This window comes from Doryrhamphus excisus, chromosome 14 (assembly GCF_030265055.1).
Source record: "Doryrhamphus excisus isolate RoL2022-K1 chromosome 14, RoL_Dexc_1.0, whole genome shotgun sequence".
Taxonomy (NCBI): Eukaryota; Metazoa; Chordata; class Actinopteri; order Syngnathiformes; family Syngnathidae; genus Doryrhamphus; species Doryrhamphus excisus.
The window spans coordinates 17,978,055-18,003,876 of NC_080479.1; the positions used below are offsets into that span (position 1 = coordinate 17,978,055).

The window sequence follows — 25,822 nt, forward strand, 5'->3', positions numbered from 1 at the left end:
CACCCCACCGCCGTGATGGAATGCAACATTTGCAATGGAGAATACAGAAAACATTTCTCCTTCTTTTTAACGACAAGAACAAATCGGTATGTAGTATTTTTACAATATTTATTTAACTCACCGTGACTGTTGCAGCGTGACGTCTCCACAATGCGGTTATCCTGGTCATAGCAAACCATGGCCTGGTACCGATACCCCTGACCGCACTCCTTGATATCGCCCTGGATCTTCATGCCCAGTTGTCCTTCCATGCGGCTGCCCTCGGATAGAATACAGTCGGACCAGTTCCCCACAGGCTGGGCGTTGTATTTGTTGCACGGGCAGTACTGGGTCTCGCTCAGTGGGTACATCTGGTGGTTCTTACACTGGTCTCGCTTTTTGCTCTTACCTGCAGAAATAAGGGATGTCAAGGCTTGGCTGGCCCACAACTTTTTAAGGCTTAACGAGGATTAGACCGAAGCTATCCTCCTCGACTATAAAGGCCCACCTATAGACTTCGGCCCCCTCCAAAACAACATTTGTCCCTCAGCCACCAGCCTTGGCGTCATAATAGACAAATTAATGCAGTTGTAAAATCTTGTTTTTATCATCTTCGGCTTTTATCTAAAACTAGAAAATTCCCGCGGAAATTTTGATGGGTTTGCCACCTGTGCTGTGAACCTCGGGCCCGGTGTGCCAATGGCTACCATGCTAGCACCTAGCAAGAAAGCCTCAAGTACCGAAAAGGTTGATGTAGTCCCATAGTGTCCCCACATCATGCCATGTGTCTATTTGCCTTTAGACAATAGTAAATTACCTAAAATGCTAACATGCTAACAGGCATCACGCTAGCACCTAGCAAGACAGCCTCAAGTCCCAAAAGTGTCCAGGAAGTCCCATAGTGTGCCCACATCATCCCATGTGTTTATTTGCCTTTAGACAATAGTAAATTAGCTAAAATGCTAACGTGCTAACAGTCATCACGCTAGCACCTAGCAAGACAGCCTCAAGTCCCAAAAGTGTCCAGGAAGTCCCATAGTGTCCCCACATCATGCCATGTGTCTATTTGCCTTTTTAGACATTAGTCAATTAGCTTAGATGCTAACATGCTAACGGCTACCATGCTAGCACCTAAAACATCTTGATGACCTTCTCAATACCTTTGAGAACACACTCAAATTTAGAACTTTTTGGAAGGTGTGTGTGTGTAAACCTAACACCGTAATTCAGAAAAAGAACATCATAAAATATGTGGTAAAATATGGGGGTGGTAGTGTGATGGTCTCGGGCTGTTTTGCTGCTCCAGGACCTGGGAGACTTGCCGTGATAAATAGAACCATGAATTCTGCTGTCTACCAAAAATATCCCACAAGTAACAGTAAAATATGGTGGTGGTAGTGTGATGGTCTGGGGCTGTTTTGCTGCTCCAGGACCTGGGAGACTTGCTGTGATAAATAGAACCGTGAATTCTGATGGTGGCCTCAAGCTTGAAACCAACTTGGGTTCTTCAGCATGACAATGATCCACAACAAGTCCTCCACATGCTTATCACCTGATTCAAACAACATGAGGTGTCTAGGCATGTGAGTCCGCCCTTCATCAACTCTTCCATTGCTCTCCCGCATACGTGGTTTGCAAAATGCTTGGAAAATAACTGCAGATTTTTTTTCCATTTTGCTGTTTTTTTTTTACCTTTCGTGTGAAATTATATTTTTAGAATGTGGAAAAGGTTTGTTTTTCCATTCAAGTTTGCTAATATGAGTTATAATTATGAACAAAAATAAATTATTTTATTTTTATTTTTCTTTTTATTTTTCTTTTTATTTTTATTTTTATTTTTATTTTTATTTTTATTTTTATTTTTATTTTTATTTTTATTTTTATTTTTATTTTTATTTTTATTTTTATTTTTATTTTTATTAAATTCTTTCTGCAAACATTAATAATCTGCTCGAAAAACCAAGTCCTCCACTTGCTTACCACCTGATTCAAACAACATGAGGTGTCTAGGCATGTGAGTCCGCCCTTCATCAACTCTCCCCTCGCTCTCCCGCATATGTGGTTTGCAAAATGCTTGTAAAATAACTGCAGATTTTTTTTCCATTTAGCTGTTTTTTTTTACCTTTCTTGTGAAGTTACATTTTTAGAATGTGGAAAAGGTTTTTTTTTTCCATTCAAGTTTTTTCCATTTTATTTTATTTTATTTTATTTTATTTTATTTTTATTAAATTATTTCTGCAAACATTAATAATGATCTGCTCGAAAAAAAACCAAGTCCTCCACATGCTTATCGCCTGATTCAAATAGCCGTGCATCTAGACACGTGAGTCTGCCCTTCTTTGTCTCGGTCTCTCAGACGAGGAGGCTACACCACTCTTGCATATGTGGTTTCCTATATTAGCTAACATTTTAGCATGAATAGTCAGACATGTTCTTTATTTAATTTGTATTGTTTTGCCTTCTTGTTATAGCCAAATGTTATTAAATTGTACCGCTTATTATTCTCGTCTCTCGTCTATTTTTGAGCCGGAAGCGGATTTTCTATTCCGTCACGGAGAACAAATGTGTCATTATATTATTTAAGCGGTGTTCTACTACTTCCTTCCATATGGTGTATTATAAATATTAACATCCCTTTTCATCATCTTGTGAATTTAGGACATATAACAAAAAAAAAAGAAGCCTCCCGGCTCTCATCTCACCCATCAGAATCCTTTTACGGACTCTGACACCCACACAGTCGGCTGTGCAAGAGGAGAACTTGGACCAGTTGCTCAGTTGACAGTCCTCCTGGCACGGAACTTGGCATGGCTGGGTGAGAGGTGGCATGGAGTTGGAAAACTTTAGACAAGCTTCCACATCTGCCTGTCCACCCACTCGCTTCCGGCACGAAACCGCTACAAGAGAGGAAATGATTATGATTATTATTATGAATAAGTAGAATTACAACAACATATGTTTGTGTTTGTGGGTCCCATCACCTCGAACCTGCAGACCTGGACCGCAAGTTTCTTCAGATCCTGGACTGTCCTGACGAACTGACCACGGAACCATTTGACATCGCCGCCATTTATGTGTTTTCCATCTTTAGACGCACATGAAGAAGAAACCCTGGGTTAATTTTTTTTGTACTGTACTTTGGAGGTACAGTACAGTTATAGAGTACTATAATACTTTGGAAGTACCTGTATCCTGGACAGACAGAGGGAGCCTCACACTCTCTATCCTGAGTCAGAACTTCCGGACAATCCTGTCCTCCATTGGCTGGTAACTGGATGATGATGCGCTTTCTGTACTGCTTCTTCTTAGTCTTACCGCCTAAGAACAAGCAAATGAAAAAAAATCATCAATGTTTGTGATTGATGAGTAAATTCACTCATCTAATTTGCTTATTATGTCCGTAATAATTAATAATATGCTTATTATCACCAAGCTGAGAAACTCATCGCACAGCAACTTAACACTCAAAAGGTAGACCTCAGAAATAAACATTACATTGTAGAAGCAGAGACATGGCACTACAATGCAGCCTGTGTCCACCAGAGGGAGCCATACTATCCAGAGAGAGGCTGATGTCATTGCAGCGGCCCAATGAATGCATTGGTGAGAAGCAATGCCTTATGGAAAAAAAACTTTAAAATGTTGGGGTTTTATAACTTGTATTACTACATAGTTGTATATTTGTGACCGAAACCTTTGGAAGGCTAAGTTTGTGATGGGAGTAAATTCTGAAGTTTTTGTCATACAAACATTAAACTCATCACACAGCAACTTAACACTCAAAAGATAGACATCAGAAATAAACATTACAATGTAGAAGCAGAGAAAGCATAGAAAATGGTGGCCGGCACTACAATGCACCAGAGGGAGCCATACAATCCAGAGGGAGGCTGATGTCATTGCAGCGGCCCAATGAATGCATTGGTGAGACGCAATGCCTTATGGAAAAAAACGTTGGGGTTTTATAACTTGTATTGCTACACGGTTGTATATTTGTGACCTATACCTTTGGAAGGTTAAGTTGCTGCGTGATGAATTTTGTGTTGTTAGCAAAATGACACTCTTAGGTTGACAAGCTCGTTGTGAGTGCACTTGTGGTTGGCTCCGGCCAAAAAAAGAGCTACTATTTCCTCGCTGATCTGTGAACAGCAATTAGTAGTACTTTTGAAGTAAAAGACATGTGATAAGATTAGCATTTAGCCATACACGGTCACAAGATTAGCATTTAGCCATACATGAACTGCACCGCTGTACAGCATAAGCCAAAGTTCAAAGTTTAAGAAAAGAGCTTATACACTGGAATTTACGATACTTGAAGTGAGAAACACAATTGAATTCAAGAAATAACTCATGGCAAAACAAGAAGGTGGTGTCTTTGTTGATCTCACTGCCTCGTCATCTCTTTGGCAACTTCTTTAATTAGGACAGTGTAACCTATAAAATCATTAAAATTGTTGTCTGTCTGGAACAGACTAATTGGATTGGCATAATTTTTTATGAAGAAAAATTGACTTGGTTAGAGTACATTTCAGTTACAGTTGGGCCTTTTTTAAATGCATTAAAGGTTTCACTGTAATATTTTTTTTGTGGATTTGTTTCAAACTGTGAAATATATATACTGAATTTAATAGCCAAAAGCACTCTCTCGCTGGAATTGAACTTTTCAAGGGCAGGTGAAGACATTCAAGGGGACTATTGAATAACAACTCCATTATTTTCGGAGAAAGTCCACTGCTGCTGAAGTCATTGACTTTATTCTAGCGTGTATCTGAAACACAATACCAATGTGATTACATTACAGCGCCAACCTTTCTGGAAGCCTGATGAAAGATATACCGCAGCAAACTGTTTTTCGACCATAGACGGTAGATGAAACAATGTGAGAAACTCAGCTTTAGTATGAATAACAAAGGAAAGGACTGGAAAAATAATAAAAATAATAATAACAACTTGAATATTTTCGCAGTCATAGCAAAAAAAAAACTAGTTTGACTTTCTAAATACAGGTTTTAACATTATTAGAGCCCTCTAGAAATAAAATATAATACCTTCACACTCCTATTAGTCATTGTATATAACAATTATTGCGCAACTCTTATGCTACAGTGACTCGAGACGACGATTCCGAGCTAGCAAGCTAGCCAATAAGCCTCAAATTTGTTTCCTGTAAACATAAGAACTTACCACTTCCACACAGAATGAGAGGATAACTTATTTATTAACTTATCTATTGTGGTTGACTTCATGGCTTCATGTAGTGCTAAAGGTAATTAAGTAATTTATGTCTCAATGTTGTTGTGTAATTAATGAAGTAGTGACATAGATACTACGTATCACTTGTATTGCAATATGTTAATAATAAGACCATAGTCTACCATAAAACAGCTGTTATTAGATAACAATAACAGAACCGGGATTTTTACAGTGATGACTATATTGCTCTTATTTTTAATAAAAATTTTAATATAATTGTATTATAATTATATATAATTTTAATATAATTTAATTTGTGTAATTATAGACAATTTTTCAGAAAGCAATGCGGTTCAAAGAAAGAAATTTACACAACTATTTTGGAATACACTAATCCCTCATTTATCACGGTTAATTGGTTCCAGACAAACCGTAGTAGTATTGCTTATTTATGAATCAAATATTGTTGTAGTTACGACCTTCTAAATAGGGTTTTTAACATTAATGGAGCCCTCTAAACACACCTTTATACTCATATTAGCCAATATAGCATAGAAATAAGACAAAATAAGACATTAAAAAACATGACCTGTGTGTTTATTAGGGATTATTGCGTATGTTGTTCTGGCGATCAAGTCTGGTGCTTGTGTGTCTCCCGGAAAATTACAGTAACATTACTGACACCTGGCGACCCATGTAGAATTCGACATACCATCACAATGACAACAATTCGAATGCATTATATTGAGTTGCGAAAAAATCGAACCACAAAGTGGCGACGGATGACTGTACAATTATTTTGGAGTACTTCGTCATTCCGGCTAAAACAACTGGCACTCGTTATCCCAGGCTGGTCGTCCAAAGTTCATCCGAGACCAGAACCACTGCTGAACAAAAAGAACAAAAAGTCTTTCCTAAATTTTGCCAGAAAACATCTTGATGATCTTCATAATACCTTTGCGAAAACACTCTGTGGTCTGACGAGAAAATTTAGAACTTTTTGGAAAGTGTGTGTCCCATTACATCTGGTGTAAAACTAACACTGTAATTCAGAAAAAGAACATCATAGCACCTAGCAAGACAGCCTCAAGTCCCAAAAGTGTCCAGGAAGTCCCATAGTGTCCCCACATCATGCCATGTGTCTATTTGCCTTTAGACAATAGTAAATTAGCTAAAATGCTAACGTGCTAACAGTCATCACGCTAGCACCTAGCAAGACAGCCTCAAGTCCCAAAAGTGTCCAGGAAGTCCCATAGTGTCCCCACATCATGCCATGTGTCTATTTGCCTTTAGACAATAGTAAATTAGCTAAAATGCTAACGTGCTAACAGTCATCACGCTAGCACCTAGCAAGACAGCCTCAAGTCCCAAAAGTGTCCAGGAAGTCCCATAGTGTCCCCACATCATGCCATGTTTCTACTTGCCTTTTTAGACATTAGTCAATTAGCTTAGATGCTAACATGCTAACGGCTACCATGCTAGCACCTAAAACATCTTGATGACCTTCTCAATACCTTTGAGAAAACACTCAAATTTAGAACTTTTTGGAAGGTGTGTGTCCCATTACTTCTGGTGTAAAACTAACACTGTAATTCAGAAAAAGAACATCATAAAATATGTGGTAAAATATGGTGGTGGTAGTGTGATGGTCTCGGGCTGTTTTGCTGCTCCAGGACCTGGGAGACTTGCTGTGATGAATGGAACCATGACTTCTGCTGTCTACCAAAAAATATCCCACAAGTAACAGTAAAATATGGTGGTGGTAGTGTGATGGTCTGGGGCTGTTTTGCTGCTCCAGGACCTGGGAGACTTGCTGTGATAAATAGAACCATGAATACTGTTGGTGACCTCAAGCTGAAACCAACTTGGGTTCTTCAGCAGGACAATGATCCAAACCACACCAGCAAGTCCACCTTTGAATATGAAGACTTTGGAGTGGCCTAGTCCAAGTCCTGACCTGAATCCTATTGAGATGCTGTCACAAACCCAACCAGTTATTAGGTTTAGGGGGAAATCACTTTTCCACGCAGGATGTGGTAGGTTTGGATTTTTTTTGTTTAACTGCATTTTGTGTTTAAGGACTAATATTTACATTTGTTTCATAATATCAAATATTAAGTGTGACAAATCCAACAGTCAGGAAACGGCGAACACCACTGTACTACTCAAACTGGTATACTTATTAGGCCTACTGTTTCCACAACAAGTCCTCCACATGCTTATCACCTGATTCAAACAACCTGATTTGTCTCGGCATGCGAGTCCGCCCTTCACCAACTCTCCCCTCGCTTTCCCACATATGTGGTTTTGCTATATTAACTAACATTTTAGCATAAATAGTCAGACATTTTCTCTATTCAGATTGTATAAGACACATATTGTACCTGTTTGGCATACTGAAGGACAGGGGCTCCAGTCACTGTAAGGGGTTACCATGCAGTCTCTCTTGCATGGCAGCAGGCAGGGTCTGACCGTGTCTGGACGTAGGCTCTCTGGACACCTGAAGGAACATCAGTGACATTCGTTAACGTAAACCCAAGAGGGTGGAAGTCAGCTTGGCCTGGTAAGAGAAAGCATTCGTGAAGACTATATCTTCTTTCAAATGTAATTTTTGTCAATCTCCTATAAATTTAAGACCATCGCCAACTTGCATATGTTACCAAAAATGGTTTATAATACAGAGGTACCCACACTTTTTCTATGCAAATGGATAATATGACATGGAGATATGCTAAAACGTTATGTATATTTGCAGAAAAATTGCTTTGTAATATGGGTGGCAGCTTTTCCCCATTTTTTGCGGTTGTTTTTTGTGTAATTTTCAAAATATTTCAACTTTCATCTTCAATAATAATTTAATAATTTAATAATTTAATAATTTAATAATTTAATAATTTAATAATTTAATAATTTAATAATTTAATAATTTAATAATTTAATAATTTCATTCATTCATTTTCTACCGCTTTTCCTCAATAATTTAATAATTTAATAATTTAATAATTTAATAATTTAATAATTTAATAATTTAATAATTTAATAATTTAATAATTTAATAACATTATTCCCATAATATTTTTTTACTTTATTCCGACATGATAACCAAATAAGATTTTATTTTTGTTTATTTTACAGCTTTAACAAACACAATGCTACTAAAATTGCATCATAATATTAATATATATTCTCATGAAATTATGAATTTTGTGGTTTCCACTTAATATTTAACTTCAATTTAATTCTTGGAAAATTTATTTTGTATTCATGATTTTTCATTCATTCATTTTTTTACCGCTTATCCTCACGAGTGTCGCGGGGTGGTTGCTGGAGCCTATCCCAGCTGTCTTCAGGCGAGAGGCGGGGTACACCCTGGACTGGTGGCCAGCCAATCACAGGGCACATATAGACAAACAACCATTCACACTCACATTCATACCTATGGACAATTTGGAGTCGCTAATTAACCTAGCATGTTTTTGGAATGTGGGAGGAAACCGGAGTACACGGAGAAAACCCACGCATGCACGGGGAGAGCATGCAAACTCCACACAGAGATGGCCGAGGGTGGAATTGAACTCGGGTCTCCTAGCTGTGTGGCCTGCGCACTAACCACTTTCTATGCCGCATGTCCTCCAATGAACCGCTTTGCTCAGACACAATGCAGAATGGGAAACTTCAAAACTCATATTGGTACTTCTTTGTATATTTTTAGGTACGCCTTTGGTGTGTTAAGTTACTGTGTGATGAGTTTAGTGTTTTTTTGCAAGCATAAACATGGCTAAATAAACTAATAGACATGTTTTTGGAATGTGGGAGGAAACCGGAGTACCCGGAGAAAACCCACGCATGCACGGGGAGAACATGCAAACTCCACACAGAGATGGCCGAGGGTGGAATTGAACTCGGGTTTACTCGCTGCGAGGCCTGCGCGCTAACCACTCGTCCACCATGCAGCCTATTCCCATAATATTCTTGCAACATTATAACGATCTAATTATGGAACAATGCTTTTCAGGGACACACTTCCCATTCGGATCCCAGCTTGGCAGACAGTTAATGGTGATGCCTCGTTCTCTATTGATGTGAAAATGATCCTGAGGCACCAGTTCACTGCGCCGCGTGTAGTTTCGGTAGTCAGCGCTAGAGTAACAAGCTCAGCTCATTTCCATACGCAGCATGGAGGCACTGCTGGTCTCCTGCCAGAGTAATAGCTTCAGCTGAATAAATAAATACATAATCCGTGGTCCCAGCAGATACCTTCAGGGTCAGAAATAAACCCAGATGTTGGGAACAGTTGGCCGGCAGCTCATCTCCGCCGGTGTGAAGTGACAACAGACAAAGCGGGATATTAAATGCAAAAAAAATAAAAAATAAACTCATCGCACAGCAACTTAACACTCAAAAGGTAGACCTCAGAAATAAACATTACATTGTAGAAGCAGAGCAAGCATAGAAAATGGTGGCTGGCACTACAATGCACCAGAGGGAGCCATACGACCGAGACGGAGGCTGATGTCATTGCAGCGGCCCAATGAATGCATTGGTGAGAAGCAATGCCTTATGGAAAAACTTTAAAATGTTGGTGTTTTATAACTTGTATTGCTCCACGGTTGTATATTTGTGACCTATACCTTTGGAAGGTTAAGTTGCTGCGTGATGAATTTTGTGTTGTTAGCAAGATGACACTGTTAGGTTGACAAGCTCGTTGTGAGTGCACTTGTGGTTGGCTCCGGTCAAAAAAAGAGCTAGTATTTCCTCACTGATTTGTGAACAGCAATTAGTAGTACTTCTGAAGTAAAAGTACATGTCACACGATTAGTATTTAGCCATACATGAACTGCACCGCTGTACAGCATAAGCCGGGAGTTCAACGTTTAAGAAAAGAGCTTATACACTGGCACTGCAATGCACCAGAGGGAGCCATACGGCCTAGAGGGAGGCTGATGTCATTGCAGCACCCCAATGAATGCATTGGTGAGAATGCAAAAACTGGAAACTATGGAAAAACTTAAAAATGTTGGAGTTTTATAACTTGTACTGCTACACGGTTGTATATTTGTGACCTATACCTTTGGAAGGTTAAGTTGCTGCATGATGAATTTTGTGTTGTTAGCAAGATGACACTGTTAGGTTGACAAGCTCGTTGTGAGTGCACTTGTGGTTGGCTCCGGCCAAAAAAAGAGCTGAGGGAGGCTGATGTCATTGCAGCGGCCCAATGAATGCATTGGTGAGAAGCAATGCCTAATGGAAAAACTTTAAAATGTTGGGGTTTTATAACTTGTATTGCTACACGGTTATATATTTATTTATACCTTTGGAAGGTTAAGTTGCTGCGTGATGAATTTTGTGTTGTTAGGAGTAAAAGTGAATTAAGCTGACATTCCAAAAATAGACTCACTTTTTGGGAGGAACCTGGCCCACGTTAACCCGGACGCACATGACTTTCCGGGTTTGCATCCCCACAGAGCAAGAAGCCTCATTTCCACGACCCCGACCCACGGATGCGTTGGTGGCTGGGATGGATGAGTCCTCTATGCATTGCCCCCATGGAGCAGTCTGCCAGTGGTACACAGTACACGGGTGCTCGTTGCAGCTCCGCACTTCCTGCAAGGCACTTATGTTGGGACACTGGATTCCACCTATTCGATGACAAAATAAGAAAATGTTAAGCTAATAAACAGACGAGCAAACTCCGTTTTGTATTTTCCGAAAAGAATCAATCAATACAGAGAACATACTAACTCTTTATTTCTAAAATCACAAATACTTCAACTTGCTGATATAGTTCATCTTCAAATAGCTAAAATAATGCATAAGGCTAAAAATAACCAATGAGCTAAAAATGTCATCCAATACTTCTCTACAAGAGAGGAGAAATATGATCTCAGGGAAGAAGTACATTTGAAACACTTCTATGCTAGGACTATGTTAAAAAGCCATAGCATTTCAGTATGTGGAATCAAACTATGGAACTGTTACATTTGTTTGCTTCCTGCTTTCCTAATATAATTTAAGGGTTTTTTTTGTTTTTTTATTTTAATTTTTATCCTAGTATAATTTAATTTTTTTTTTAATTTAAATTTAATTTAATTTTAAAATAATTTTAAAATAATTGTAAAATAATTGTAAAATAATTTTTAAATTTTTAAATTTTTAAATTTTTAAATTTTTAAATTTTTAAATTTTTAAATTTTTAAATTTTTAAATTTTTAAATTTTTAAATTTTCTTTATTTTTTAATGTTTTAATTTTTTGATTTTAATTTTTTAATTTACATTTTACATTTGAATTTTTTATTTAAAAACTAATATTATTATTAATATTATAATAATGAATTATATTAGGATAAAAAAATTAAATTAAAATAAACAAAACAAAAACAAACTTAAATTATATTAGGAAAGCAGGAAGTGAACAAATGTAACAGTTACTGATTATCTGATTGTCTATAATTATGTCTTATTTATATCAAATTCTCTCTTATTATGTCTACTATATTGGGTAATATGAGTGTAAAGGTGGTTAGGGGTGCTATTTCCTGTCTGGAGGGCTCTAATAATGTTAAAAACTGTATTTAGAAGGTTGTAAACACCAAAAATATTCAATTTATTATGAAATTCATTTATCACATCAATTGTCTTGAAAGAATTAGCTGCAATAATTAAGGGAATTCCATCTTTTTCCAGGATGTACGGGAAGTCTGTATCAAATTTAAGTTCTATTTATTTTTTATTTATAATTCTTTTGCATGGTTTTGGGTTTCTGGAACGGATTGTAATAGGTGTGTATGCCCCGCATCATGGAAAGAGTTTGGATCATGGACCTTTCAGGATCTGGAAACATTCCCTGCGGCAAAGTAAGAAAATAAATACCAGGAAGTAGGTGTGGAAAAATAATTAGCTCCAACTATTAGCTTTTATTTGGATCTGGTAGAAAACAAACCAGCCTGAAATGCTAGCAGAGATTGACCGTAGGCTGCCAGGAAGGACTGATCGAGATAAGATAACCCCCCCACCCCCCGGACAGAATGTCAACACAGAGCCTCAAGACGTATTATGAACTCAGGTGGTGAGTACCCATGATGCAATGGCTCTTCACCAAACAAAAACCTTGCCATTATCAGCCACCAAGCGTCACCTTGGGAACGCGGCACCCCTGGAGGAATACCAGCCATTATTGTCTGGAATTGAATCATACTGTATCTCGTACTACATCTTCCACCCATTTATGGGCACGAGACACATGACCAAAGACATGACTGACCTCCATGGAATGCCCTTCAGGAACATTTACAGAAGATTTAATTACATTCCATCGGAGCACTCCGAGTCAGGAATAACAGGAAACACCGGCTAATGAAAATAATGAATATTTCATTTGCATCCACGTAATTTAATATGTATTTTTCATCAAACAATCACTGATTAGCAGTGACAGGATTTTGGTTCCACTCTATAACCTTTTTTAAAATCATAAAATCATCGCTGTATAATATGTGCATATTTTTTGGACTAAATTAAGTATTGTTTAGCATAAAAATGGCTAAAAGTAATAAAATACAAATATAAGACGCCTTCAAAGGTGTTGTGATAGGTAGTACTCTACACTGCACTGCTGTAAAAAATACTGTACAGAACAGGAAGTAACAAGGGATTCTCCTTTTATTTATGTCTTATTTTCTCTTATTATGTCCACTACACTGGGTAATAGGAGTGTAAAGGTGACGACTACTCGAGAGGACTCGAATAATGCTAAAAAGGTTTCCAATGCGCTATAAAAATAGCCAATTCATGAATAAGGAATCCTACTTCACGGAACTTCACTTATCACGGTGCGGTCTGGAACCAATAAACCATTTACTTGTATTCATTTATTTGCATCAGTATGCACCATTATACCATATTTTTATTTTTATTTTTATTTTTATTTTTATTTTTATTTTTATTTTTATTTTTATTTTTATTTTTATTTTTATTTTTATTTTTATTTTTATTTTTATTTTTATTTTTATTTTTATTTTTATTTTTATTTTGTTTTTTTATTGTAACTGTTGCACTTTGAGATCATTCATTTGATGTAAAGTGCGTTATAAATTAAATGTATTATTATTATTATTATTGTTGTTGTTTTATTTGTTTTGGTTTTTATGTTAACTGTTGCACTTTGAGATCATTCATTTGATGTAAAGTGCGTTATAAATTAAATGTATTATTATTATTATTAATGTATTTATTTTTAATTATTATTATTGTTATTATTATGATTATTTTTGTTTTATTTGTTTTATTTTTTTATTGTAACTGTTGCACTTTGAGATCATTCATTTGATGTAAAGTGCGTTATAAATTTTATTTATTATTATTGTTATTGTTATTATTGTTATTATTCTTATTATTCTTATTATTCTTATTATTCTTATTATTCTTATTATTCTTATTATTCTTATTATTAAAGGAGGCTAGGGGCCTCTTATCTGGAAAGCAAGTCCTCCACATGCTTATCACCTGATTCAAATAGTCTAAAGTGTCTGGGCATGTGAGTCTGCCCTTTATGGTCTTTTTGTCCCTCAGACAAAAAAAGAGATCACCCCTCCCCCCATACGTACGTGGTTTTCTATTTGAACTGATTATCCGTGCAATTATTATGAATATTATCCACTGTGTATCATTCAAGCATTAATAAAGTCCAATACGCTTTGTGTGTCCATTCACACAGAACGTGTTGGTGTGAAAAAGCCAGGAACAGCATGTTGTACAATGTGTTCTAGAAGTGAGGCAAGAGGTGTTACGATGATGGCGGGGACAAAAAAAAAAAAAAAAATCATCTGGAAACGCTGCCAAGCCAGGCGTGAACCATCTGGTCATTTTTTTATCACCCCCCCCCCCCCCCCCCCCGAAACCAGGAAAAAGGTTCGGTATTCCAGTATGATTGGCAGCTCGGTGGGTTGGGATGTCAGACAAACAACACTCTGATCGGTGTAATTCCAGCATCATTCCGGGAGTGGTTATGTCCACTGGGATTGGGATTCTTCGGATGTCATTTTGAACCACAAAACAAAAAACCGACTCACTTTGACCCCCCCCCCCCCCCAAAAAAAAAAAAATAAAAAAGAATGACACTCATTAATAATAATGTTCCCCTTCTTACCTTCTCCTGCATGATACGCCAAAATGGAGCGAGTTCTGGTTTGTTTTCCCTCTGTATTTTTTCCAGAACACGTGTGAGAGCAGAGAGACCAGGATGTCCAAGGGCTGAGGGCACAGTCCTTTGGGCAAGGCACCTCGCAGATGACTGGCATGGGAAGGATGGCATCCCGGCATAGCTGTCTTTCCACATGTACCCCTAGTGGCAAAAAAACAACATAAAAAAATGGATTAATATAGTATACAGGGCTGCACGGTGGTCTAGTGGTTAGCGCTGAGTTCAATCAATCAATTCCACCCTCGGACATCTCTGTGTGGAGTTTGCATGTTCTCCCCCGTGCATGCGTGGGTTTTCTTTTCCGGGTACTCCGGTTTCCTCCCACATTCCAAAAACATGCTAGGTTAATTAGCCACTCCAAATTGTCCATAGGTATGAATGTGAGTGTGAATGGTTGTTTGTCTATATGTGCCCTGTGATTGGCTGGCCACCAGTCCAGGGTGTACCCCGCCCTCTCGCACGAAGACAGCTGGGATAGGCTCCAGCAAAGCCCGCGACCCTCGTGAGGATAAGTGGTAGAAAATGAATGAATGAATAAAACTAAAGCATAAAAAATAATGAAAAAATAGTAAAAAAAAAAAAATTAAAAAATAAAAAAACTTTTAAAAAAAAAGTTACATGCTACCATTCCTATGTGTTGCCAAAAGTTACAAAAAAAACCCTTGTGAGGATAAGTGGTAGAAAATGAATGAATGAATAAAACGAAAGCATAAAAAAATAATGAAAAAATAGAAAAAAATATTAAAAAACTTAAAAAAAAAAGAATGTTACATGCTTCCATTCCTATGTGTTGCCAAAAGTAAAAAAAAAAAATCTTGTGAGGATAAGCGGTAGAAAATGAATGAATGAATAAAACTAAAGCATTAAAAAATAATAAAAATAGTTAAAAAAAAATAAAAAAAACTTTTAAAAAAAGAATGTTACATGCTTCCATTTCTATGTGTTGCCACAAGTTTAAAAAAAACCCTCATGAGGATAAGCAGTAGAAAATGAATGAATGAATGAATAAAACTAAAGCAATTTAGATGACGAAAATGTGACTAAAAAAAATCAATGTTAGTCAAAAAATATATATTTAAAAAAAAATTTTTTTTTTTTTTTAAAAGTGTTGCCAAAAGTTAAAAAAAAAAAAAAAAACAGAAAAAGTTGCCAGGTATTTCACTTGTCGTTTTTGACCATTTAAGTTGCCAAGAAGGTCTGGAATTTTGCCCGGCTGGCAAGTAGAAAATGAATGAATGAATAAATATAGTATACCTTCAAGGTATTCATTCAATTGCGCTTTCATAATGTTACCTCATTCACATATCCACATATTTTGTTATGGGAGTCAAAGAAGGGCAGACTCACATGCCTAGATAGTATTTGAATAAGGTGATAAGCATGTGGGGGACTTGGTTTTGAGCAGAAATCTTCCCATTGCCAGCTTAGTTTGGTAAAAATGTCCACATCATGAAGAACAAAACCCTGGTTTTTCGATTTTGTTATAATTCAGTTTTTGACAATTTTGGCCTTAAAATCTGTTTTATCGGGATCGTGAGAGTGACATAAAGTTATGCAACGGCCCCTTTTTGATTGACTGTCCTCACACTCCTGTCATTCCGTGACAACCCATCACTGAAGGACCATCGCTATAAAAAATGCCATGTGAAGATGAGCGAGAATGGGTCATTGTGTTCCCGATGACACGGACAGAAACCTCAGGGGAAACGGTGATCCATTTCCATCTGGAGGAGACAACAGGAGATCAATAAGATCCAATTGAGGGTACCAATGGGCTTGGCGGGGGGCGGGGGGGTTCAATTAATGGCTTCCTTGCAATAGATAATGGTTGTCCTTCGAGTGACATGACATCTGCGTCTTTTTGGGAAATACTGCTTGACCAATTGCTTATGAAAAATCTTCGTATATAATGTCAAATTATGATTTATATCAATTTTTGCCACCTTTGACACCAATTAGTTTTATGATACCGATACCGATCATGTACTTTTTATAAAAATCGGACAATTATGATTAATAGCCAATCAATCAGTGAATCCAGTTATATATTTTTCAAGAAAAAACGGCATCTCAGCTTTGTGATATAAGTGAAAAAGCCTTTTATAAACATCAACCGTTCAATTTTAGCTGTTGTTTTTTCCTCCAAAATATTTCAATTTTTTTTGTAAAATAATCTTTGTACATTTTGTTATTTATTGTCATAATATTGTTACTTTATTCCCATAATAATGTTCATTTTTCCCAATATAATTTTCCAAATAATACACCTTAATTTTGTTTTGCTTGTTTTTCATAATATTACAACTACTACAACTACAACTACAACTACAAAAACAAGTAGTTTTTCTACTTTTTTTCTCGTTGCAATAAGATTTGTTTTAGGGTAAATATTTTGACTTTACGCTTGTAAAAATTCAGCTTTTTATTTGTGTTTTTGTGAATTTTCTTCTTGTAATTATGACTTTATTCCCATATTGTGATCTTGTAAAATGACTTTTTCTCCAACATAATCCCCCCTAAACATTTTTTTTAATATCTAAACAAAAAATTAAAAAATATTACAAGTTTTAAAAAGTCTTTTTAAAATATTTGAAATTTATGCTACTAAAATTTTCTTGTTCAAGTGCAACTTTTTTCTGTCAGTATTTTGACTTTACACTTGTAAAATTACTGCAGATTTTTTTTTTATTTTGCTGGGTTTTTTTTACCTTTCTTGTGAAATTACATTTTTACAATGTTTTGAAAAGGTTTGTTTTTTCCATTCAAGTTTGCTAATATGAGTTATAATTATGAACTAAAATACATAATTATTTCTGCTAACATAATAATAATGATCTGCTCGAAAAAACCCAAGTCCTCCACATGCTTATCACCTGATTCAAGTTGCCAGGTGTTTCACTCGTCGTTTTTGACCATTTAAGTTGCCATGAGGGTCTGGAATCTTGCCCGGCTAGCAAGCAGAAAATGAATGAATGAATAAAACTAAAGCATCAAAAAAAATTAAAAAGTCAAAAAAATAAAAAAAACCTTAAAAAAATAATGTTACATGCTTCCCATTCCTGTGTTGCCAAAAGTAAAAAAAAAACTGAAAAAGTTGCCAGGTGTTTCATAATAATAATGATAATAATATAATATAATAATAATGATGTGCTCGAAAAACCAAGTCCTCCACATGCTTATCACCTGATTCAAATAGCCGTGCGTCTAGACTCGTGAGTCTGCCCTTCTTTGTCTCCGTCTCTCAGAGAAAGGGCTACACCACTCTTGCATATGTGGTTATATATATATATTAGCTAATTATGATTATTATTATTATTATTATTATGCTATTTTAGCTTGCTATGCTATTTTTCTCTAGATGCCATCTGTTCAGGTTGTATTGATTCTTTTTTTTATCTCATTATTCTCAAAGAACTTGTCTCTCGGGATCTACAATTTTTAATTTTACCAACATTCTCCCAATAAATGTGCATCAAAATTTCCAAAAACACGCCAGCGATCCAAATATAAGACTGCATATTCCAGATTAGAGTCACGCTGTCCACACGATCTTCCAAGGACGATGCCCATGTGATGTTCAAGGCGAACTGACAATTAATCGTAGCGAACACGTCCGTGTGGAACGTGGAAGACGTTCCTTATTATGCCATTTTTTTCCCCTGCTCTCTCCCAGGAGCCCTCATTAGCCCTTGGTGTTGTAATTTATTATTTTCATGTCATGTTCTCTTTTCTCTCTCTTCCCAAGTAAAAGCCCGTAATTCTTACATCATCGCTACGACAACGAGAACAATTCTGTCAAGGTATATTTATATTGATTTTTTTTTTTTTAATGATTTGATTTTCCTGAACCGCTTGCAAAAGTATTACAAATTACAGTTTGATGATCAGAAATGCAGCCGTGATGGAGAAATTCATGCATCTGGTGTTGGGTAGCAGGAGCGAGTCCGTCCCTGCTGACATTGGGAAGGACGTGAGGACACTCTGAATGCATCACCAGTCAATACCGGGAATATCAGCAGGAATTCTTCCCTACTATATCTAATTTTATTGTCCTGATACGTGCAGTTCAAAATAAAACATGGAAAAATTCATGTATTAATGTATGGTGTCAAGGCTGCACGGTGGACATGTGGTTAGTACGCAGACCTCACAGCTAGGAGACCCGGGTTCAATTCCACCCTCGGAGTTTGCATGTTATCCCCGTGCATGCGTTTGTTTTATCCGGGTATTCCGGTTTCCTCCCACATTCCATAGGTATGAATGTCTATGTGAATGTCTTACTGAGAAGAAACACTTTGCTAACAGCACTCGATTCATCACACTGCAACTTAATACTCAAAAGGTTTCCTCCCACATTCCAAAAACATGCTAGGTTAATTAGCGACTCCAAATTGTCCATAGGTATGAATGTGAGTGTGAATGTCTTACTAAGAACAAACACTTTGCTAACAGCACTTGATTCATCACACTGCAACTTAATACTCAAAAGGTTTCCTCCCACATTCCAAAAACATGCTAGGTTAATTAGCCACTCCAAATTGTCCATAGGTATGAATGTGAGTGTGAATGTCTTACTGAGAACAAACATTTTGCTGACGGCACTCGATTCATCACACTGCAACTTAATACTCAAAAGGTTTCCTCCCACATTCCAAAAACATGCTAGGTTAATTAGCCACTCCAAATTGTCCATAGGTATGAATGTGAGTGTGAATGTCTTACTGAGAACAAACACTTTGCTAACGGCACTCGATTCATCACACTGCAACTTAATACTCAAAAGGTTTCCTCCCACATTCCAAAAACATGTCAATGTCTATTAGTTTATTTAGCCATGTTTATGCTTGCAAAAAACACTAAATTCATCACACAGTAACTTAACACTCCAAAGGTGTACCTAAAAAAAAACCCAGGTACTCCGGTTTCCTCCCACATTCCAAAAACATGCTAGGTTAATTAGCCACTCCAAATTGTCCATAGGTGTGAATGTGAGTGTGAATGTCTTACTGAGAACAAACATTTTGCTAACGGCACTCGATTCATCACACTGCAACTTAATACTCAAAAGGTTTCCTCCCACATTCCAAAAACATGCTAGGTTAATTAGCCACTCCAAATTGTCCATAGGTATGAATGTGAGTGTGAATGTCTTACTGAGAACAAACACTTTGCTAACGGCACTCGATTCATCACACTGCAACTTAATACTCAAAAGGTTTCCTCCCACATTCCAAAAACATGTCAATGTCTATTAGTTTATTTAGCCATGTTTATGCTTGCAAAAAACACTAAATTCATCACACAGTAACTTAACACTCCAAAGGTGTACCTAAAAAAAAACCCAGGTACTCCGGTTTCCTCCCACATTCCAAAAACATGCTAGGTTAATTAGCCACTCCAAATTGTCCATAGGTGTGAATGTGAGTGTGAATGTCTTACTGAGAACAAACATTTTGCTAACGGCACTCGATTCATCACACTGCAACTTAATACTCAAAAGGTTTCCTCCCACATTCCAAAAACATGTCTATGTCTAGTAGTTTATTTAGCCATGTTTATGCTTGCAAAAAAAACACTTAACTCATCACACAGTAACTTAACATTCCAAAGGTGTACCTAAAAATATACAATGAAGTACCAATATGAGTTTTGAAGTTTCCCATTCTGCATTGTGTCTGAGCAAAGCAGTTCATTGGAGGACATGCGGCATAGAAAGTGGTTAGTGTGCAGGACACGCAGCTAGGAGACCTGGGTACAATTCCACCCTCGGATATCTCTGTGTGGAGTTTGCATGTTCTCCCCCGTGCATGCGTTGGTTTTCTTTTCCGGGTACTCCGGTTTCCTCCCACATTCCAAAAACATGCTAGGTTAATTAGCGACTCCAAATTGTCCATAGGTATGAATGTGAGTGTGAATGGTTGTTTGTCTATATGTGCCCTGTGATTGGCTGGCCACCAGTCCAGGGTGTACCCCGCCTCTCGCCCGAAGACAGCTGTCGAGTTACGGATGACCACCTGTGACTCCATGACGGGTGCATGTTAGTCTCGGCACTGTTAGCATAACGACCATCACACCGGTGGTCATCAGGTTCACCTTCAGGGTGACAATAAGGCATCAAACTCACCATCGCTGTTGACACACTGGACTTGAGGATTCTGTGTTCCTGGCCCACATTCCTTCTCATTATCCGGGATGCACTCTTCCAGTTTGACCACCAACCAGTCATAGCAGCTGGGGTCTTCGCAGGGTATGGCTTCCACCAGATGGGGGCAGTTCCCTGTTCCGCCTGTTGGATCGTTAACAATCTTCCTCTTTCTCATTTTGAAACCTGTTCAAAAGGAAAGACTGGTATCAGGTTATGGGAAGATGGAAGAAGTGATTCCATTTTGGGGGTGATCCGGATCACCGTCCGGATCCTGGAATTCTTTAACATTTTTTGATATTCTTTAAAATCAGATTTATATATGTTGTACTTTTACAAGGAATTGTATTTGTTTTTAAAAATCACCTGTATAATAATATTAAAAATATCCAAGGTGAATTCATTAGGAATTTTCTCAAGGAAATTCGGAAAAACATAATTACATGCATTTAAATCATGCAAAAATTTTAAAAAAATAAATCAAAATTGCAAAAAATTATACATTTCACTTGTGGTTATTGAACATATAGCAAACATAATGAGGTAGTAAATATATGTTTTATATGCTCTTACTACAAAAATATTCCATTCCTAAATAGGGAATCCTACTTTGTGGAAATTCACTCATAACGCTCGGGTCCGGAACCAATTAAGTGTGATAAACGAGGGATTAGTGTAAATATATGACCCACTGTAACGACAATACAATAACTACAAAAATTTAAGCGTGAATAAACGCATAGGGAATGTATCGTTCCTAAATTGGTCGTTCCCTGCATGTGTACAGGTGATCCAGGTCCTGGGAAGAGGCGGCTGTCAACCCCATCCGATCCGAGGTCACTCACCCACTAATCCACACTTCTGTTCAGACCCGATAACGGCAGTAGAGGAGGGAGATGGAGGCGGCAGAATCAAACCTTTTTTTTTTTTTTTTTTTTACATCATCTTGGCCTTCCTCTAAAACCTTTTTATTTAATCAGGCAGTTTAGCTGAACACATGCTGCCTTGTGTCTGGACCCCCTGATGGAGGACTTATCCCTGAAGGGGGGGGGGGTTGGAGTCACGGGAGATGAGACTTATATATCAGGCATCGCACCCGTAACAATCTGCTGCGGGTATTAAGAATGGCGGGTGCTCCTGTCAGTGCTGGGGGGTTGGGGGGGCGTCATTTTTGATGGGGGCAATCGTATTTTGATGACGCATCTCGGAGATGAGACAGAAGAAAACAACGTTTCATCCTCAGCGTAAACACGCAACTGACACGGCTTTCAAATACAGTGGAACCTTGGTTAGTGTAAGCCATGGTTTCGGTTAAAGTTTATCTCGGCTTGCCTGCATTTTCCGGTTAGCATACAACACGGCACATATCTTATTAATAACCCCCCCACAAAAAGATGGAGTGACTATTCTGTTTATGAATACGGAATCCTACTTAATTTTTGGATCTGGAATCAATTAACCGGAAAAAATTAGGGATTTGGCTAAATCTGAAAATATAATTTTATACAATTTCATGAAGGGCTGCACGGGGGTCGAGTGGTTAGCATGTAGACCTGCAAGAGTGGTGTCGCCTCCTTCTCTGAGAGATGGAGACAAAGAAGGGCAGACTCACGTGTCTAGACGCACGGCTATTTGAATCAGGTGATAAGCATGTGGAGGACTTGGTTTTTCGAGCAGATCATTATTATTATGTTAGCACAAATAATTATGTATTTTAGTTCATAATTATAACTCATGGGCAAGTGGTCGAGTGGTTAGCACGCAGACCTCACAGCTAGGAAACCTGGGTTCAATCCCACCCTCGGCCATCTCTGCGTGGGTTTTCTCCGGGTACTCCGGTTTCCTCCCACATTCCAAAAACATGCTAGGTTAATTAGCCACTCCAAATTGTCCATAGGTATGAATGTCAGTGCGAATGTCTTACTGAGAACAAACACTTTGCTAACAGCACTCGATTCATCACACTGCAACTTAATACTCCAAAGGTTTCCTCCCACATTCCAAAAACATGTCTATGTCTATTAGTTTATTTAGCCGTGTTTATTCTTGTGAAAAAACACTAAACTCATCACACAGTAACTTAACACTCCAAAGGTGTACCTAAAAATATACAAAGAAGTACCAATATGAGTTTTGAAGTTTCCCATTCTGCATTGTGTCTGAGCAAAGCAGTTCATTGGAGGACATTGGCGGTTAGTGCGCAGGCCACACAGCTAGGAGACCCGGGTTCAATTCCACCCTCGGACATCTCTTTCATGGAGCATGATTTATTAGCTTACCTTTCTTTGCACTTTGATCCTGGCAGTTTTCATAGGTGCAGGGTCCCCAAGCAGTCCAGGACGATACCTCACACTGAACCGGACAGTTGATATGGCAGAGTTGGGTGGTGTTGGGGGGGACCCCCACACACAGATCGCTGTCCACTGGCCGCAATACTGAATGAGGCACACAAAAACATTCCAATATCAGAGTAGAGATAATAGATGCACAATGCCCCCTCAAGTACGTATGTGTACATGGTATTTGGGAGCCTGAAAGGATGCCTGCGGAATGGAGGAATGCTAAAATACTAGGTAGGACAGCTTTAGTCTGACTAGGTAGGACAGCTCTAGTCTAACAAGATAGGACAGCTCTTTGTCACCATAACAGACAGAAACTGGGAAGACGTTTCACTCCTCACACAAGCAGGTTCCATCAGTTAATGCTCAAATACTAGGTAGGACAGCTTTAGTATGACTAGGTAGGACAGCTCTCATTTGACTAGATAGGACAGCTCTTTGTCACCACAACAGACAGAAACTGGGAAGATGTTTCACCTCTCATACAAGCAGGCTCCATCAGTTCATGCTAAAATACTAGGTAGGACAGCTTTAAACTGACGAGACAGAGCAGCTCTTTGTCATCACAACAGACTGACACAAGGAATATTTTTCACCTCTCATACAAGCAGGCTCCATCAGTTTATGCTCAAATACTAGGTAGGACAGTTTCAGTCTGACTAGGTAGGACAGCTCTCATTTGACTAGATAGGACGGCTCTTTGTCACCACAACAGACTGAAACTGGGAAGGTGTTTCACCTTCATACAAGCAGGCTCCATGAGTTCATGCTAAAATACTAGGTAGGAGAGCTTTAATCTGACTAGATAGGACAGCTCTTTGTCACCACAAAAGACAGAAACTGGGTATATGTTTCACCTCTCATACAAGCAGGCTCCATCAGTTCATGCTCAAATACTAGGTAGGACAGCTTTAATATGACTATATAGGGCAGCTCTTTGTCACCACAACAGACAGAAACTGGGAATATGTTTCACCTCTGATACAAGCATGCTCCATCAGTTCATGCTAAAATACTAGGTAGGACAGCTTTAATCTGACTAAATAGGGCAGCTCTTTGTCACCACAACAGACAGAAACTGGGAATATGTTTCACCTCTGATATAAGCATGCTCCATCAGTTCATGCTAAAATACTAGGTAGGACAGCTTTAGTCTGACTAGATAGGACAGCTCTTTGCCACCACAAAAAGACTGAAACTGGGAATATGTTTCACCTCTCATACAAGCAGGCTCCATGAGTTCATGCTAAAATACTAGGTAGGACAGCTTTAATCTGACTAGATAGGACAGCTCTTTGTCACCACAAAAGACAGAAACTGGGTATATGTTTCACCTCTCATACAAGCAGGCTCCATCAGTTCATGCTCAAATACTAGGTAGGACAGCTTTAATCTGACTAGATAGGGCAGCTCTTTGTCACCACAACAGACAGAAACTGGGAATATGTTTCACCTCTGATACAAGCATGCTCCATCAGTTCATGCTAAAATACTAGGTAGGACAGCTTTAGTCTGACTAGGTAGGACAGCTCTAGTCTGACAGGATAGGACAGCTCTTTGTCACCACAACAGACTGAAACTGGGAAGGTGTTTCACCTTCATACAAGCAGGCTCCATCAGTTCATGCTAAAATACTAGGTAGGACAGCTTTAGTCTGACTAGATAGGACAACCCTTTGTCACCACAAAAAAGTGAAATCTTGCCTCAACCTTATAGGATAAATACTTCTTGCACAAAACCTATTCAAAACATACACTCATGCTGTCCTATCGAGTTGTTGAGCATAAACTAAGGCTTGACTAAAACGTGTACATAGAATAAACTCCATAAGAAGGAAGTGGACCATTTTTCCAATGTTAAGCCGTTCCAGTCCATATCTTTTCACACGGACTGAGCAGTCATGTGATTCATTACCAGCGTTTGGAGGACAAGTGTTCTCTTTGTGGTCCTCCTTGAGTCGGCTTCACACAAACACAAAGGCGGATGAATGATGCCAACCTTGAGCAGGTACGTAACACGGTGCCGGATGCTGGAGGCTTTACTGCGTTCTACTTCCAGCTGACAAATTTGGACCCTCGGATGCTGCCTGCCTCAATTCAAAAGTATTCAAAAGTACACTAAAATACATGTCACTGCCGTGTAACAGACTGTGTTTACTCCATATACTTTCAAGGTGCAGTTCATGAATGAATCTTACTCATTGTGTGGAAATATGGGCTAATAACTATAAAAGCAATCTTTACTCACTAAATGTACTGCAAAAAAGGTCAGTAAGGATAATTCAGAGTTATTGTCATTTTCATATCACCTTGTACTTTGGTACGTGACAAAAATGAAAATTAAAATAAAAAAACATATTTATTTTAAATTATTATTAATTTATTATAATTAATCATTATTTTTAACCATTAAATTATATTAGGATTAAAATGTAACAAAAACACATTAATCTTAAATTAAATGATTTTTTATTATTAAATTATATTGGGATTAAAATAAAAAAAAAAAACAAAAAACAAATTTTAATTGTTAAATTATATTAGGATTAAAATAAAAAAAACATTTATTTTAAATTATTATTAATTTATTATAATTACTTATTATTATTTTAAATTATTAAATTATATAAGGATTAAAATAAAAATTAAAAAAACAAAAAAAACTTAAATTATATTAGGAAAGCAGGAAGTGAACAAATGTAACAGTTACTGATTGTAAAAGTACCAGATGGAGGGGTAATTAAAATTAAAATTAAAATTAAAATTAAAATTAAAATTAAAATTAAAATTAAAATTAAAATTAAAATTAAAATTAAAATTAACTTAAATTATATTAGAACACAAATTAAAAGTGAAATAAAAAATTAAATTTAAAAAAACACTTAAACTATATTAGGAAAGCAGGAAGTGAACAAATGTAACAGTTACTGATTGTAAAAGTACCAGATGGAGGGGTAGGATTTAATAAGC

The 25,822-nt window shown here is 37.4% G+C and overlaps 1 protein-coding gene across 1 annotated transcript in view; it reads right to left on the minus strand.

Annotated features, from left to right (window-relative positions):
* Nucleotides 1-25,822, minus strand: part of LOC131101532 (thrombospondin type-1 domain-containing protein 7A-like) — an 83,404-nt gene that overhangs the window by 21,892 nt on the left and 35,690 nt on the right. The window contains exons 5-13 of the mRNA XM_058046785.1: nucleotides 22,794-22,949; nucleotides 20,497-20,700; nucleotides 14,319-14,513; nucleotides 10,571-10,811; nucleotides 7,557-7,672; nucleotides 3,165-3,297; nucleotides 2,961-3,064; nucleotides 2,682-2,876; nucleotides 122-388 (exon numbers count right to left, since the gene is read on the minus strand). Of these exons, the coding sequence (XP_057902768.1) occupies nucleotides 122-388; nucleotides 2,682-2,876; nucleotides 2,961-3,064; nucleotides 3,165-3,297; nucleotides 7,557-7,672; nucleotides 10,571-10,811; nucleotides 14,319-14,513; nucleotides 20,497-20,700; nucleotides 22,794-22,949 (1,611 nt within the window). The remainder of the gene's footprint in view (nucleotides 1-121; nucleotides 389-2,681; nucleotides 2,877-2,960; nucleotides 3,065-3,164; nucleotides 3,298-7,556; nucleotides 7,673-10,570; nucleotides 10,812-14,318; nucleotides 14,514-20,496; nucleotides 20,701-22,793; nucleotides 22,950-25,822) is intronic.